The following is a 17771-nucleotide window of genomic DNA, read 5'->3' as shown; positions in this document are numbered from 1 at the left end:
TCTGAGGGTGTGCAGCGTGTTACAGTGATAAAGATAAGCCTATTGTGGGTGAGAGGGAAAGTTTTATTTAAAAATTAAACCCAAGCACAAATTAAAATGGTAAAAGCTTGGGGATGAGCCCTGTCAGCATAACTCTCTGGTGGGCGAATACAGCAGATGCTTTCCTTACAGACTGTTCACTGTCAGCATTTTCTGTGAAAGGAAAAAAAAGAGATAACAAGGGAGCATTCAACGTTTCGCAAAAGCACCCTATGAGAAGACTGCGCCTCAGCTCCCTAATAGTAGCTCTGGTCCTCAAGACGTTTCCTGTTCTGGCTCCGGGCCGGGAATTTGCTATAATTGTAGTCCAGAGCTAAACGGCTCGCTTATAAAGGCAGAGAAATCGCGCCCAAGCAACAGTAGCTGCAGCAAGTTGCCCGGAAGGCAGAGCGTCGCTCCGTTTCAGCGGCTCGGCTGCGCTCACAGTCGTTGCCACTGTGTTGTGTGTGGAGGAGAAGGCACGGGTATAAATGGGCTGTGGCGAGGTGTCATTGTGATCAGATCGCCCTCCGCTCAGTCACCGAACAGTGCGCTGCTTGTTCTAGGTCACCTGGGTACCAAGCGCCATGTGTCGCGCCCACACTAACTGCAGAGGGTGACATTCGCTCACTGATGTGAATCGCTCTCTTTCAACAGTCACTCTGCGTCCAACTGAGTTCCTGGTTGAACGGGACTGCCTAGCCCCGAGACACCACTGCCCGAACTCAGGCGAGCCCAGACCCTGCAATAGCCCGCACCATGCTTTCTCCCGCCGGATCAACTGCTGACAAGTTTCGGTAAGTCCACCTTTTATTTGGCGTTGCAGCGGGCAGCGTTGATGGGCGCATCGAGATGTGCAACATTGCAGTGCCGGTTGTTCCCAAGCGGGACTGGCTGGTGTTCCACCGGGCAGGAGTTGGGGAGCTGAGGACCGGGAATTGGTGCGGGACAAAAGTCACATTGCTGTCAGAGGCAGCGCGGGACAGCAGTCACCGCGAACAGCGACAGGGAACCATGCTGTCATTGTGCGGTTACAGGGTGGGAGTTACAGTGCGGGCGAGGGATAGAGAATGGGCCGTGGCAGGAGTCACTATCTGCAGCACAAGCACAGAATGGGCTAGAGTCGCAATGTAGTGGCAAGAGTCACCGCGCGAACCTTTCCGGACTGGGGTCACTGTCCGGGCTAGGGGCCCGATGTCGGCTGGCGTCACTGTGTGGCTAGGCTCACGGAATGGGCTGGAGTCACGGTGCGGTCAGTGTCGTGATAAGCATCCGGGGCTGGTGTAGAGCACGGATGAGTTTCGAGCACAGAGAGCAGCGGAGGCCACAGTTCTTGGTCGGAGTCAGAGTGTGAGGTGGGAGGGGGCAATTATTGTGCGGAGCTGGGGGACAGAGGGGAGGTGGGGGAAGAATGGATCTGGAGTTTCGGGCAAAGGATGACCTAGGGGCTGGTATAGCGGCTCAGGAATGGCGTGGGAGCAGTTGCCACCTAGTTGAGCAGAGTGGGGTAGGTGTCGCGGTGAAGTCAGGGGTCAACGTTGAGTTGAACGGGTAACAATACGAAACAGGGTTCACTCTGTTATGCTGGTGTGAGAGCGTGGGTCAGTTGGTAGGGTTACAACGTGGGGCCAGGATAACTTTGTGGGTAACGGTGTTGGGCAGGGGAAGGGGATCGGGCTGAAACGAGAGTGTGTGGAACTGTGGGGAGAAATGGAAGTTGGCTAGGTAGCACTTGGATGACAGAGCGGGTCAGTGTGCGGTGTGTCACTGCCTCGTTGTACTGGCTGCCTGCTGTACACGCGGGCTGTGGTCACACGCCACAGCAGACACATAACTTCGCTCCGCTGCTGATGGCCGAGGGTAACTAACCGCAGTCCACGCTCCCTCCCTCCCTCTCTCTGTCTGCTCTGGCTCTTTCTGTGGCCTGTGTTAGGCTGCCCATTTGCTCCCTGCCTTTGAAAGGCGACGCTGTTTGCCTCGACGGAGAAGTCAGCAGCTGTTTGTATTCTACCATCTTTCAACGCGGGAGCCGGCGAGAGGACGCACGCTGAAAAACTTAAACAAACTTTATTCTTTGACCCTTTGTGAATCGGTTTGTTTGCGATGTGAGTAGAACTGGGCGGACAAGCCGAATTTGAAAGTACTGAGCTCAATTTATCAAATATTTGAATTTAGTGGTACAGTGAAAGAGTAATTCACAATTTAACGTCAATTTCAAACTCGGGTGCCTTTGTGTATTCGAATCCCGTTTCGCTTTACCACGATGTGCTGAGAGTACCGGACATCGCTCTATCTCTTAGCCGCTGGACGAAAGGGAGACTGGGAGTAAGTTCCAAGCGGTCTATCTGTGCCGTCGGACCATGCGGAAAACCGTTAGCGGTTGAACCAAACCGCCGCGCACTTTCTCGGCTCCTGTTTAGAAAGTGTCCCGATCAATACAGTAGCAAGACAGTGAGTGGAACTGAGGGACTGAAATGAACAATAGCATAGATGGCTGAGATGTGTGATTTCTATATATATGTTACCTTGTGTCAGGGAGATGGTTGACTCGGTAATAATGGGAAAATTGACCCCCACTCATGGACTTGAGTGAGATTTTAATCGGCCGTGACAATGAAATCTCTGGGATGGAGTCTCGATTGCCGATTTCTTTTTCGAGCCTCTCTACCTATCGAGATTACGTTATTCTTGCTGGCTTTCCACTAGATGTATTCTTTATGGTTTTTTTTTCAAAACCCAGTAACTAATGCTTCTTCCAAACATGCACCTAATTTCGAGGAATTCTTTTCAACACGCGGCAGAGTTGAAATACATGCTATTCAAAGTGGAAACGTACTACTTCACACGTGTAAATGATCACTCCGGATAGTTCTGCTGGTTAGCGGCCAATGTTAGGTTAGGTTTGAGGAATCATCACTTCCGTAGAATGAAAAGAATGACTCTCAACTGACAACGAGACCCGGGCGTTTCTTTGACTTGTGCCAAGACTGCAGATTACAGGGGCACTGGTCTTTTACACAAGAAGGGCCGGTAAATCGCACGGCTGGTTGCCTTCAGCTCTAGGAGCTGGCGCTCTAAGGTACAGTTAAAAACTAACAGCGACGGTTATGCTTATTCACTTCAAAGTGATCGTTCGAGGAGTAAAGCCCTGCCAGAAGGAGCGCGGTCTAATGTCATCGGGTCTCACTTTTGTTTGGAAATACCGCGCTTTTCAGTGGCGGTAGAGCTGGTAACTGGGGCGGTTAGTGGGCTGGTACACCTGCCCACGCTGCGTGCCCCGAGTCATTCAACAAAATAACGGGGTTCTACATGATTTAAAGGGACAGGCGAGTTATTCCCTTCTAGTATTTCGCCACCGTCACACATAAACCCATGTCAGGTATTTGTGGGGATGAACAAAACGTACTGGGAAACTCTTCCAGCGTCAGGCAGTTTGTGTGGGAGGAGAGTGTTGTGTACATGGAAGGAGCTGATAGAGCAAGCTGTAGGGAGGTGCAGTTATAACATTCAAAAGCTACTTGGGCAGGTATATCACACAGCAGCTGTACTTTAGCAGGCAAACCGGGCTAGCAGTGGTCAGCACGGACGTGTTGGGCCTAAAGGTCTCTTTACCATACAGCACAACTCTGTGTTTCTATAGAGTTATAACCCTTTGTTCGCGCTTTATTTTGCATGGGTGGGATGCAGTCAGATTTATCACACTGCAGAGCAGACAGCCGCAGATAACAAAACCTTTCTTTCAAGAGCAAATTAAAACAAAGGGTAAACACATGGACGTTTTTTTAAAAGGACACTGCCTCTTTGTGCGAGTTAAATAGTCAGCAAATTATCGAGTTTGTCCTGTCCCGAGCATCAATCAATATGCAGTGGCAGTCCAGTGACGGTGATAATAAGGTGTGAGTGCCACGGTGCTAATAAACAGAATGGTCAATATCAAAGTCACCTTGGGTACATGAACTAAAGCTGTAGGGGATGGGGCTAGCAACCTGAGCTTGAGCATCACCGGTGCAAATGGTGTGGTTGTGGAGGCCATATGCAGTTTCAAATGAGACAAGTGGGCAGTGGGTTCCTACACTCCAGGTAGTAGTTGGTTTTCTAGTTATTGGCTTTGCTTAATGCTACTGGACTTCAAGGTTGTGCGGCATGAGGGCAATATGCGTCTTTATTGCAGTTACAGTTTTTACCTGTGATTTCAAAAGGTGTCCTTGGCATGCAAGCTAATTTTTACTTGGAGGTTTTATGGAACATCGAATGTTCTAAAAAATTGCATTGGTAATTGGAAACAGTTCCAGTTTCATTTGTTTATTTGTAGATAAACTTATGTTAGTTATGTTCTGCAACTGACTTAAAGATTATTTGTGGGCTTTATTAGGCATTTTGGTGGTACTGTCTACACCGACTTTCATTTACTATTTTGCAATTTGATTTTAGAACAAAAGATGTATGACTGTTTTACTAGACAGTCAAATTTAAAATAAATTTATCTAATTATTTAAGCAAGCAGGTTTGAACTATTCCAGAAAATTGCTGTGTGAAATGTGCATTTGTATGGACACCAGTAGTGCTTAGAGTAAAAAAAATGATAAGAGTACAGTTTTAGCTCTTTTGACCAGATGTCTTAAAGGAAAATTAGTTTGTATATAATGTGATAAATGGAAAAATTAAAATCTGAAAGCAATTTTTTTTTGTTGGCAGTTTTAAGAGTTATTTTATATGATGCAATACACTACATATAAATGTGAAGTGAATGATTTAGTGAATTTATGTTTGGTGAGGGCACTGTTTTGGCTAGAGAATCTAAAGATATTCTAATCAGTACCTTGGGATCTTTAATTTTTTCTTGAATTATGAAACAATGCTTGCTTTATTCCAATCATTGGTAGATCTTTACTACTGTTCTACTGTTGTGTTAGGCTAATTTATATGTAATAATGCAGGAACAAGACTTACACCCACACCTTCAGTCCCAGTAAGGAACTTCATGCTAACAAACTTAAGCTGATTACATACAAGTATCTATTAAAGACATAGCTTATCTCTAGAATGGTTAGGGAAGCATTTTATACACAGGCAGTCATTTATAAGATATAACAATATTAAGTACCTGTTAATTTCAGTTATGTTTCAACTGGCTTTATCTGCCAATGCTGTCATCACGTAACAGAGAAAACATGCCTCTTTAATATACTGTAATGTACAATACTCCTGTGCAAATACTATCAATTTATCACCTCTAATTGCTCCCACCAGTACCACCAGTGACAGGTCTCTCCTCATCAATATTGTTCACTGTTAATATGATCTCTCTGAAGAGTAGAAGGGTAACATCTATAATTGTGTTGCTGTGTGTACAGTCAAATAGATATAATGCACAAATTACATATTCACTGCTGCTTTATATGGGAATCCTCGTGACAACATTCAGCACTATATAATTATAGTGTTAGCGTTAGGTTACAAAATAAGGAGATTTCAATTGCCTTACATCGTTATTAAAATGCACCACTAGATGGAGCCTATAAAATGACCAGGACAGGTTTCTTCCCTTCAAAATGTATAAAATAATTCAAAATGCAAATCATTAAGATACCAAATAAACATTGGAATGTAATATAATAGAATTGGATGTTCAAAATATTGATTATTTAGAAATAACATTCTCTGAGAATGTTAAAGACAGGGTTCTGGTTTTAACAGGAAAATAAAAATTGTGGAATGCAATCTTCCATGACGCTGGCTATTTAGAATTCCAAATAATTGAATTGGAATTTGACTTATTTGGTTACAGTAAAACAGCTCTCTGCCTTTGGGCTGTAATGGGCGGCTGGTATTTAGTGGTAGTTTAGGTTGCTGTTTCCAAAAGTTATTTTCACAAAATGCAAACGTAAAATTATGGGTTTTTCCCAACAAAAATTAAGATAGGAGACTTTGAACTGCACAAGTTGTGAGTGAGCTTGAATTCTAAATTTTTTTTCTCCACAGTGCTTGATGAGAATGTCAGTAAGGATGCATGAAAACCGGAAATCAAGAGCCAGCAATGGCTCGATGAATATCTATCTCTTCCACAAGACCACCTATGCTGACAGTGTCCTCACCCACCTGAATCTTCTGCGTCAACAGAGGCTCTTCACAGATGTCCTCCTTCATGCGGGGGAGAAGACCTTTCCTTGTCACAGGGCTGTGCTGGCTGCCTGCAGCCGCTACTTTGAGGCCATGTTCAGCGGAGGATTACGCGAGAGCAAGGACAACGAAGTTAATTTCCATAACTCCATACACCCGGAGGTTCTCGAGCTTCTTTTAGACTATGCTTACTCGTCGCGTGTCCTTATCAACGAAGAAAACGCAGAGTCGCTACTGGAGGCAGGTGATATGCTGCAGTTCCAAGATATTCGTGATGCTTGCGCAGATTTCTTGGAGAAAAACCTACACCCAACCAACTGTCTGGGAATGCTGCTGCTCTCCGACGCCCATCATTGCACTAAACTTTATGAGCTGTCCTGGAGGATGTGCCTCAGTAACTTCCCAACTATCAGCAAGAGCGAAGATTTTCTGCAGCTGCCAAAGGATACACTGGTACAGCTTCTCTCAAGCGAAGAGCTGGAGACAGAGGACGAGAAGCTTGTGTATGAGACCACCATAAAATGGGTGAAGTACGATGTGAGCAGGCGTCACTGTTGTTTGCCCGAACTGCTGCAGACTGTTCGACTGGCCCTCCTTCCAGCCGTTTACCTGATGGAGAACGTGGCCACAGAAGAGCTTATTACCAGGCAGCTGAAGAGTAAGGAGTTAATTGAAGAAGCAATACATTGCAAGTTAAAGATTTTACAGAACGATGGAGTTGTGACCAGTCTTTGTGCCAGGCCTCGAAAAACTGGGCATGCCTTGCTGCTCCTTGGGGGACAGACTTTTATGTGCGATAAGGTTTATCTAATAGACCATAAAGCAAAGGAGATCATTCCAAAAGCAGACATTCCCAGCCCACGCAAAGAATTCAGTGCATGTGCAATTGGCTGCAAAGTATATGTGACCGGAGGGCGAGGGTCAGAAAACGGAGTCTCTAAGGATGTTTGGGTGTATGATACTCTTCATGAAGAATGGTCAAAGTCCGCCCCGATGCTAGTTGCGAGGTTTGGCCACGGATCTGCTGAGCTGAAACATTCCCTGTATGTGGTGGGTGGTCATACTGCAGCCACAGGACGACAGCCAGCCTCCCCCTCCGTTTCCCTCAAGCAGGTGGAGCAGTATGACCCAGTGACCAATAAGTGGACAATGGTGGCGCCTCTTCGAGAAGGTGTCAGCAATGCTGCTGTGGTCAGTGCCAAGCTTAGACTGTTTGCCTTTGGTGGTACCAGCGTGAGCCACGATAAGCTGCCGAAAGTACAGTGTTACGACCCAGTTGAAAATAGATGGACTGTACCAGCCACCTGCCCTCAGCCTTGGAGGTACACAGCTGCGGCTGTCCTGGGAAACCAGATTTTCATCATGGGTGGGGATACCGAATTCTCTGCCTGTTCTGCATACAGATTTAACAGTGAGACCTATCAATGGACGAAAGTCGGCGATGTGACTGCAAAGCGAATGAGCTGCCATGCTGTGGCCTCTGGAAATAAACTCTATGTAGTTGGGGGCTATTTTGGCACTCAGAGATGTAAAACACTGGACTGCTACGATCCCACTTTGGACACGTGGAATAGCATCACTACAGTTCCATATTCATTAATTCCCACAGCGTTTGTTAGCACATGGAAGCATCTTCCTACCTAGAGGGCACGAACCTTCCATATTTTACAGGTAAGGAGTTGTTAAAATCATTGCCAAGAAATGAATCAGTGAACTAAACCAATAGAATTAAGTGACTGGAAAAAGGATTTTAAAGGACATGCTCTCCGTTTGCTGTCCAACTGACCAATTTGTCCTTTGAATCTGTGGGAAAAGTGAACCTTAGTGTTTCAGGAAGCTCAGGGGCAGGATGAAAGGTTGTGGGATGTCTGCACCCTCACGACAGCAAAGGGGGATCAGCCTCCTTCATGAGCAAAAGGGCTTTCTTGTATTTTCTAAGATATTTCTAAGATCTGAAATGTATGGGAAGCTATTAGCCAAGGCACATTACATGTCCCTTGTGCTGTCAATATGATGTTAAAAACAGATTATATTTAGATTTATTTACCACAGGAATATCCAATTATACAGTGAAATACTTCATTTGCATTAATAACCAATACCCTCAGGAACGTGCTGAGAGCTGCCCGCCAAATGTCACTGCACATTCCAGCGGCAACAGAGCGTGCCCACCATGCTGGGCAGAACCACACAGAACACAACATACCAACCGACAGAGCAACAGCAGCAAAACCGGCCCCATTCCTTCCTCTCACCCACACACATACACAGTCTTCTAACCACAGGACAGACTGTCTTCCACCACCAGCCTCTTGCAGGTCTATGGATTCGCAACCATTGGGCTTTCAACTTCCCCAGCGGACTCGTGGAGGTTCATAGTCTTGGGGCTCTGGCCTTCAGGCCTAGACTTCTGGACAGATTCTTCAACAAAGATATATATTGTATGAACATCTAATCTGTAATCAAAAAATACGTTTTTTTGAAAAGGTCTGTTTAGATAATTAATTTGGTCTTAATATTGGCTCTTTGGAGGTTAGTGCAACACCATTAGCAGCATAGAAGTTTAGAGTTCAAATCCAGTGTCCTCTGTAAGAAAGTTCATGTGGTTCCCCCCCACCCCCAACCTTCTTATTCTGGCTTCTCCTCTCTTCCTTTCCAGTCCTTGGCCAGAGATATCGACTCTTTATTCTTCTCCATAGATGCTGCCTGACATGCTGAGTTCCTCTCTAGCACTTTGTGTGTGTGTGTTGCTCATCTCTGACTGATTTTAGATAGAAACCCTGCTGCAAAGTGGCAATCCCATTGAAATAACTGCAGGGGATATTTCAGACAATGCTCCTCATTTAGAAAATGCAGGCTCTCACAAACCAGTGCATAGTTTAAAATGCTAACCTGTATAAAGAGTAACTTTACAGAAGAAGATAGAAAGGTTTACAACCTGCCTGTCAAGGTGTGTCAACCCTGAAAACTTCTTGTGAGACTCAACCACCAACATTCCCCACCAGATCCACAGGCTTCAGGTTTAACCTGCCTAAGCAGTTGAGATGGAGGCCTAAATGATGGGGCCATCTTTTATAGATGATGCTGTCATTGGACCTAACCACTATTTTAGCCAGAGGAGTAGACTGGGAAGCATTTGTACTTCTCCTGCCTTCCAACTTAGTGGGTGGAGCAGGCACAGTCAGAAGAGGCCAAAGAAATATGTTACTTCTTTTTTCTTTCTTTATCCTGTTGTGGCTAAGAAGAGTCAAAATATCAAAATTTCCCCTCCCTAAGGGAAGTTTGGGTCTTCTCTGTTCTTTAGGAAAGTTGGCTTTAGGAAACCATTGTGTTAGGATGAACCTGAGTGAGGGTGACTCTTCTCCAGCCCTCGATAGTGGTCTCCGGATGCCTGATACTCCTCTGCAATCCACCGTCTGATTGGTATTCCCTCTGGCCTTTAAGGGAAATGGAGGGATACGGAGTTAGTTCGAAAGATCAGCTTTAGCTACACGTCCGCCTGTACATCGAAACCTACATTCAAGTGCGTCATTTGCGTTAATGACCAACACAGTCCAAGGATTGTTCTGGGGGCAGCCTGCAAGGGCCGCCATGCCTCTGTTGCCCTCAGGAGCATGGTGAAATTTGAGGGCTGCTCCCAGCCTAACCCTAACCTGTATGCCTTTGGAATGTGGGAGAAACCGGAGACCCAGACAAAACCCATGCTGTCATGGAGAGAATGGACAAACTCCTTATGGTGAGAATTCAGCTGCAATTGCAGGCGCTGTGAGGTGTTACACCAACCACCATGCCACCTTCTACACTGCTGTGCCACCCTCTACTCTACCATGCCACCCTTTCAGTACTGATAGTGCCTTTGGTACTAGATGTGGTACTGCAGTAAGAGATCATATTGAATGGTAGAGCTTGCACCATGGGATGAATGGCCTATTCCTGCTCTTTTCTGAAGTTTAGACGTTTTACAGCAGTCGTACTCACTGTTGAATCAAGGATGTTTGGTAGCTCTCCTTAGTTCCTGCCTAACACCAATCCCAGGTTAAGACATGACCTATACGATCCTTGTCATTTCTGGACTGTAAGCATTCAGGGGTAATGGCAATTCACATTCCAGCATATGTGACTTTATACACAAAAAAAACCCTACACCTGCTTGAAATCTGAAATTTTTTTAAAAAACCAGAAAGTACTGGAAACACTCAGCAGATCAGTGGAAAGAGAAACAGAGTTAATGTTTCTGGTCCAAGACCCTCTGTCAGAACTGCAGGGTAGAAGAAAGTATAGGCACAATACGTATCTTTGTGCTCAAGTACCAGAATTTTCAATTTGCAAATGCTATGACAAGAGTGATATAATTTGAAAACAAAATAACTGGTGATTTATACTAGAAATGGCATCACTGTGAGTTTAGGTAATCCTGAGAAAACAAGCTGGATTATGCTGTGCATTATAAACAAATGGTTTAAGTTAATCTCAGAACCAACCATTCTGTAGTGATTTACTTACTCTCAGGGTAATGTCCTGTCATGAAGTTGGCTAGCAGCCAGTGAGTTATGAAGGGAAACAATGATGAAGCCATAAAAAGCATAACATTTCCTGCATCAAATTTGCAGTATTCTTTTCATTGGCTGGAGCAGGCAGAACCTTAGAAGGTTAATAAGATATTAATCCTCCATTCCTGATTTTACGACCTAGTTCTTTCTGGAAACGGCATGCTGACAGGTTTTTAATGACAGACTGAGGTAGAGGGGATCAGTAAATGGCTAATTTTAAAGTAATATTAACTATCAATTATCCTTGGTGCTGGTGAGAGTTGGGGGTGTAGAGGAGAAAATAGCAAATGGAGATTTAGACAACCATGATTAAAAGATGCGTGTTTCCTGTTATTACCCGAGTGAACCTAAACTGGAAAAATAGCTGCCATTCACCCCCCAAATGTCCTAGAACATTAGGGATCCCACTGGTTACAGTTCAAGGTTGAAACAGCACATGTTCTGAAACAAGTCTGCATTTGTAACGTTACTAAGTTATATTTAAATAAACAGTTTTACCTTGTAGATCAAATTTAAATGTTCTTTATAGTAGAACAGTGCTTTTTTGACACTTTGCTAAAATAGTCACTGCAGAGGTTCTCTTATTGAGTTTTATGCTAAATGATGCTATTGTCCTGGATCTTAAAGTCTTCTGTACTCTTGAGGTAAAAACTTTTTCCCTTACATTGGTTTACCATTGTTGTTTAAGTATGTTCATTTCAGGCAAAGGCAGCCGATTGTAACAAATATGTGAAACAGTTAATTGTGCATATATTTCAAAGTCACCATCATAGATTCACACAACATAGAAACAGAATGTCCTCTCCAATGTGTCTGCGTCAGCTATTGAGTATCCACTTACACAAATACTCTGATCTCATTTTCCCTACATTCCCGTAAGTTCCTCTCAGATACTTACCTACACATCAGGGGCAATTTACAGCGGTCATTTATCAACACACTGATCTTGGGGTTGTAGAGGAAGCTGGAACACCAGGAGAAACACACAGAGTAAGTATGTGCAACGAGCAACAAACAGCACTAGGCTCGTGAGGCAGCAGCTCTTCTGCTCCAAACAAAAGAAAGTTTCCCCTTGCAATGAAGAACAATGAGCCATTTCTGATCACTTACTGAGCCTGCATATTATCAGTGGTTTGTGTCTGCCTGAAACCAATACATTTCAACCTCACAGCGTTAAAATGAAACCCTCTGACCTCTAATGTTTCTCCCAAACCGGGTGACTCATAGTCCCTATATTATATCTGTAACACCATGTCATTGCATTTAACTTTGCCTGACCATGTCTCCCTCTCTGTATTTTCCCCACATCCACATCATTGATGCAGACTGAACAATTCTGGAGCCTCAGCACTGAAACACCCAAGTGGACACTGCTTCCAAACTCCAAAAATAAACTGTTTATTCCCAACGGGGTGAACATTTAATTACATTTGCAATCAGCATTTTAATTTAAAATGGTGTTTTGTTTGTAAACATTATTAAACAGTTTACAGTTTAGTTATCCATTGTATGTTGAGCTACTAAAGTAAGAAAGGGTTCTGTTAGCTAAAGTGATGCAGAAATGTTTAACCAACACATTTCTGAGAGGATGGTATGGAGATGGAGAATCCCTCAACAACTACATTTCAGTGTCTCATCTTTTGTATTTAATGGCCAACACTCACAAATGTCCATAAGACCATGAGACATAAGAACAGAATTAGGCCATTCGGCCCATAGACTCTGCTCTGCCATTCCATCATGGCTGACTTATTATCTCTCTCAATCCCATTCTCCTGCCTTCTCCCCTAACCTTTGATGCCCTTATGATAACAAATAGTGTTTATTGTCCTGTGGGGCACCAAGGTAATTGCAGAAGCTAATCATAATGGAGCATTTCTGTGGCATTTGCCTTACTTCCATTGATCTACAGAAAGTAAATGAGTTTGCCACAGAAAAAAATCCCCTTTTAAAATGAATACAGTGCTTATTTCTTTTATTGCTTGTGCCATTCTTATATAAAATTCCTTGAGACGTGCACAACTATACATTCAGGATTATTGAATAAGCTACTAGTAATATATTATTTATTTTATTTTTTAAAACCTCGACTATTACCATAATCAGACTGCACAAGGATTGCTTTGAAAATGAATTCAGCATTATTCAGTTTGATGAAAATGTACCTGACCTAGTCCAGTACAATGATGGAAGATGATTGTGCTTTGGTGGCAAGGACAAAGAGAGACACCGGAATGGAACACAACGCAGTGATCTGATAAATTATAGCCATATTAACAATATAGGTCCATCCACATTTAAAGCAAGAAACACCAATAGAAGTTGGCATTGAGAGTAATAACTTAATGAAACAAAATTACAGGTCACTACTTTGGTTTGTATGGAATGTTGTGTAATTGAATTTGGGTGAATTGATATTGTAATATTAGTACAAGATTTATAACTTAACTTGTTTTTTTTTCTTTTTGAACAGAACAGTTTCCACGATTCCTGACATGAAGAATTTTTTAAACTGTGAAGAAACTCAACTTAAAGCTTTTTTTAACTAAGCTGAAATGACTTGACTTTTGCAGTCTGCATATAACGTACTTACAGTGATACGAAGAGAACAATTTTTTTCATATACATCCATATGTTGTGATTGTGAGCCTATTTCTGAGCAACGATCACCAATGACAATTGCTAATGAATCATAAGTGGCATTAATTGGCTCCTCCATGAAGTATAACTTATCACCATGCAGCCACACTGTTCTCTGTTTTTATTGACTTTGAACATTTGTACATAATATTTTAAATCAGGTAGCAGGACATTTGAAATGCCAGTGCCAACCATGAGGGAGAGGGGAGATTATAAGAAGTACGGATTTGGGGAGAGGCGATTTAGACGTACTTCACTAAATTTTTGCTGCTGGGGCCAGCGTGATGGACAATGTTGATGGCTCTGTCTTGTGGCAGTAACAACTCTGCTTTGAGAGTCCATGTTGTCAGGGCAGGAAAACCCTGCAGACTGTGGAGAGGTGGAGAGGGAGGTCAGCTGCCAAAATACAACTTAATCATTAAAGATCAATCTTTATTAACAGAGGGAGGAGAAAAATTGACCTGAGGGTCAGAAAATGGCTTTTATATGAATCTGTTATTTATGTTTTTTTTAATGATTAAAGAATATTTATTGTTCAATGATGATTTGCACATTGAAATGAACAAGTATTCATAAATGTCTGCTCTGTATTAAGGAGGGTCCGTTGAGGACTATTTGCACACTTGTTTAGCAGGAATGGGGTTGTTGGGAAGAGCAGATCACACACTTTAAACCCATACCCATTCTCATGTTAGGCGAAACGTGCAAACCTGCAATGAAGGAGTGGGGACATTTCCAATCGGAAATGGGAAGGGACCAGATCCCAGTCGTTAAGTTACACCAGCACTGGAAGAAAGCAGTGAGGTCGCTTTCTCAAGCCTACAGCTCAACAGGTTGCATGTTGTACATTCTAGCATATGGCCGCATTTCACTCAGTATTTCCAGTGCTTTGGTGTAGGCATTGTTTAATGCTTGCTAATCAATCTCTGAACATGCTTTTCTTCCTCTAGTTAATCCAGCCTATGTGACTTCTTCAATTAATGAACAAAAATGATTGGAACTATAGTTTTCATTGTGATTCACCAGTCAGCAACCTTTCCTGCTGTATAGTGGGAAGACAGATGAAAGGGAGAGAAGCAAGCTTCAGACGGGAGCATTCAGATATTATAGATTGTAGGGCATTGATTCTGATTGGCGCTCTTTGCAAATGAAGGATTAACATGCTATACTGCATTCCTGCATGTATTACTTTTAGGCAGATGCTAATCCATTTAAAATAAACAGGTCAACACATGTCTAAAAATAGACCACAGTGGAATGCAGTGCAACCCCGTCAACATGAAATTATTTAATCAGAATTTCAAGTCCATTTTTTTAAAGCATCATCCGTTCTTGTTATTTATGTGTTCCAATATCAGGCCAGTGAGATCAAAGCATAAGTGTCAGTTGATCACTTGAGGGCAATTTAGGTAACACACAAATATGTGTGGAAATGGTCAATCCACATAAGCACTGAAATTTGAAAACCTAATATATGCATTGCTACATCAAAAATGGAGCTTTTTTTTTGAGATTGTGCACACTGCATATAAATTTTACGTGAGTGATGGTTTCCATCCGTTGGAAGTGCACTGCCCGTTTTGGGAACTGAGCCGTACAAACAATAGGAATTTTAGTTTAGATTTCTGGCATGTATGGAGTTCGTTTGTCTTAGGGGGTGGGAAGAGAAGAGAGGGAATGGAAGGGTGATAAAAGGAAGTATCAAAGCAGCCTTCTACCATCAGAGCGGGGCGGGGGGGGGGGGAGAAGCGGCAAGGGAATGAACAATCATCCTAGGGTCTCAAAGTAGTCACTGGCCAGCAATCCCTGCTGGCGGGTTTAACTGTGGTCACTGGGTGGTGTCAAGTCATGATACATTGCATGACGTGAATAATAGGTGTTTGTGGCTACAGACTGGGAAACCATCTTATACTTAGCGACCTGAGTCACAGCTTTCAGGGGAAGATGGGAAAAATAGTGGATGGTGCAGTAAGTAAAGTGGATATTGTTATTAGGCGATGAGGTAATGTAGGTGTTCTGCTTGTGAAGTAAAGTGGTAGTGCAGTATAGATGGCTAGTGTTTAGATGTATGTTATTGTTTAAATATCTAGGCAAATGCAAATGCCTATTCCCTTGTGAATCAATTAAAAATGAAAAAAAAACAACTTTCAAGGTCTGACCAATGCCGCCAATGTAAAAAAAATGTTATGCATCTTTTCAATCACCGGGGCAGGAATATCAGCTATTTTTAGTTACATTTCATGAAAGCTATTGCTCATTGAATAATAGCTAAGAGAAGGCATTGAAGACAGGGTGGGCCTCAGACTCTACAGGGAACTTTCTGGGGTCCTGCTTTTTGAATTGATGTGGTAATTCTGCTTGCCGTTTGCCTATCGCATATTTGCAAAAACACGGCATGGTTTGAAGAGAATGCAATTCACAGCAGAGTGCACACATAAAGTTGGCATAAGACAAGAAGGTTCTTCCTATTTTGTACACTCATCACCATAGCAACACATTACAAAGCGTACTCTTCTATTTCCAATGTAATTGCATAAAGGCCTTTTCAACAGAGCTGACACCTGTCTGAATGAGTGTGATTAAAGATGAATAATGTCTGCACCAACAAAAGTAAATGTGTGTGTATACAAAAAAAATGTCATTGCATAATTTACTGTGAGTGTTTCCTTTTTCTAACTGCTTGAATGTAACATTTTAGTAAAAGTAACTTTTTTTCACAATGTGAAATCAGAGACATTAAATTGTATTGACATTTCTTCCATATTGTCTGAAATGACTCATTTAGCCAGCACCGTTTAATTGCGAATTTTCTGAGGATATTGTTGCATAATTATTTGGTCTTTTCATCTTTGTTCTCTTTTTAATGGTGCTTTGTTTAATTTAAGCAATTATGTTCTACCTTGATGAGAATTTGATAATTAAAAGGGTTTGTATTGTGTGATTAGAAATCTCAGTCAATCTTCCCTCTAGTCTAATGCAAAGAGTAGCTGGCACAACACAGCTAAGTACTTTTTTCTCTCTGTTGTTATCTTAGTAACCGTTATCTTTATTTTACCAACATTTTATTTTTATGTAGAAAACACATCCCATTGCACTTAAAAGGAGTGTTAGCAAAGAAAATCTGAAAATGACTCACAAAGGATAGATTAAGGCAAATGACCAAATATTTGGCCAAAGATCTACTAAAAAAAGTCGCGTTCATCAGCAACTTTGATGTGTGTTACTAAAAAAAGGAATTGGCCATTCAGCCCCTCAATCTGACCCTGTAATTCAATATGGTTTTTGCTCTTCTTTTTGAAAGATGAGTGAATTACTTTCCTCTTAGCTCACCAATCTTTCAAAAATGCATCCACTTTCTCTTTGAATATCCTTACTACCTCATACTCGACCTGGGTAGACTACAAACAATATTATGAACATTGAACTTCACAATTTTAGGTAACCACACTCCTGGTTTGTCTCTTTCCCACTCGAGCTGTCCTCTAGGTTCTCTCTCTCTTTGTTCATAGTTTCCAGTCCTCCACCTGGTTCCATCTGGTCATCACCCACATACATATCCACCTAAGTTTCTCCTTCTTGAATTTATCCTTGTTATTCCCTCCTACCCTTGCCTTGTTCCATCTCTCCATTATCTCTCCTTTATCTTGTTACTCATCATCTTCTAGCCTTTGTCTGTACCCTACCACCCACCCCTATCCTCCCGGCTCCAAATGCCTCATTTTTCCCTTTATCTGTTTCCACCTATCACCCACCAGCCTCTGTCTCTAAACTCTACCCTCCCCGATCTGGCTCCACTTACCCGTCATCCCCATATCTCACCTGATTCATTCCTCACCTACCAAACCCCATGTCACACCACCCTCTAATCTCTTTATATTGGCTGCCTTCCCTCTAGAGTAGGAGTTCCCAACCCTTTTTGTGCCACGGACCCCTACCATTAACTCAGCAGTCCATGGACCCTACGTTGGGAACCCCTGCTCTACACTGTCAATCCTGATTCACGGTCACTACCTGAAGCATTGTCCAGCCTGTTGCCTCCACAGATGCTGCCTGGCATGTTGAGATTCTCCAGTATATTGATTTTTGTTCAAGATTCTGGCTCCTGCAGTCTCTCGGACCCCAGTAATATTAGATTAGATTAGATTCAACTTTATTGTCATTGTGCCGAGTACAGATACAAAGCCAATGAAATGCATTTAGCATCTGAGCAGAAATGCAAAGAATAGTGTTATTTACAAAATAACTGCAAATAAAAAAAAGTGCTACAGCACACAAATATAAAAGTACTGAGACAGTACAATACGGATGCAATACTGCTTAACGCTGTGATGAGAGGTTCAGCAGGGTCACAGCCTCAGGGAAGAAGCTCTTCCTGTGCCTGCTGATGTGGGAGCGGAGGCTGGTGGTGCCTATCAGATGGGAGGAGAGTAAAAAGTCCATGGT

General features: G+C 42.8%; 1 protein-coding gene across 3 annotated transcripts; it reads left to right on the top strand.

Moving 5' to 3' along the window:
* Positions 1-420: 420 nt before the first annotated feature.
* enc1 (ectodermal-neural cortex 1) lies at positions 421-16261 on the top strand. 3 transcript variants are annotated; one of them, XM_063049239.1, is made up of 3 exons: positions 421-815; positions 6001-7809; positions 13162-16261. In XM_063049239.1, the coding sequence occupies exon 2, from the start codon at positions 6007-6009 to the stop codon at positions 7780-7782; it is 1776 nt and encodes a 591-aa protein (XP_062905309.1). In that variant the 5' UTR covers positions 421-815; positions 6001-6006; the 3' UTR covers positions 7783-7809; positions 13162-16261. The 3 variants fall into 3 exon arrangements, with proteins under 3 accessions (XP_062905309.1, XP_062905311.1, XP_062905310.1); XM_063049241.1 differs by lacking the exon at positions 421-815 and adding an exon at positions 1590-2123; XM_063049240.1 differs by lacking the exon at positions 421-815 and adding an exon at positions 2153-3097.
* The last annotated feature ends 1510 nt before the right edge of the window (positions 16262-17771 follow it).

Source organism: Mobula hypostoma, chromosome 5, assembly GCF_963921235.1.
Source record: "Mobula hypostoma chromosome 5, sMobHyp1.1, whole genome shotgun sequence".
NCBI classification, from domain to species: domain Eukaryota; kingdom Metazoa; phylum Chordata; class Chondrichthyes; order Myliobatiformes; family Myliobatidae; genus Mobula; species Mobula hypostoma.
This window is presented reverse-complemented; position numbering and strand designations above follow the sequence as displayed.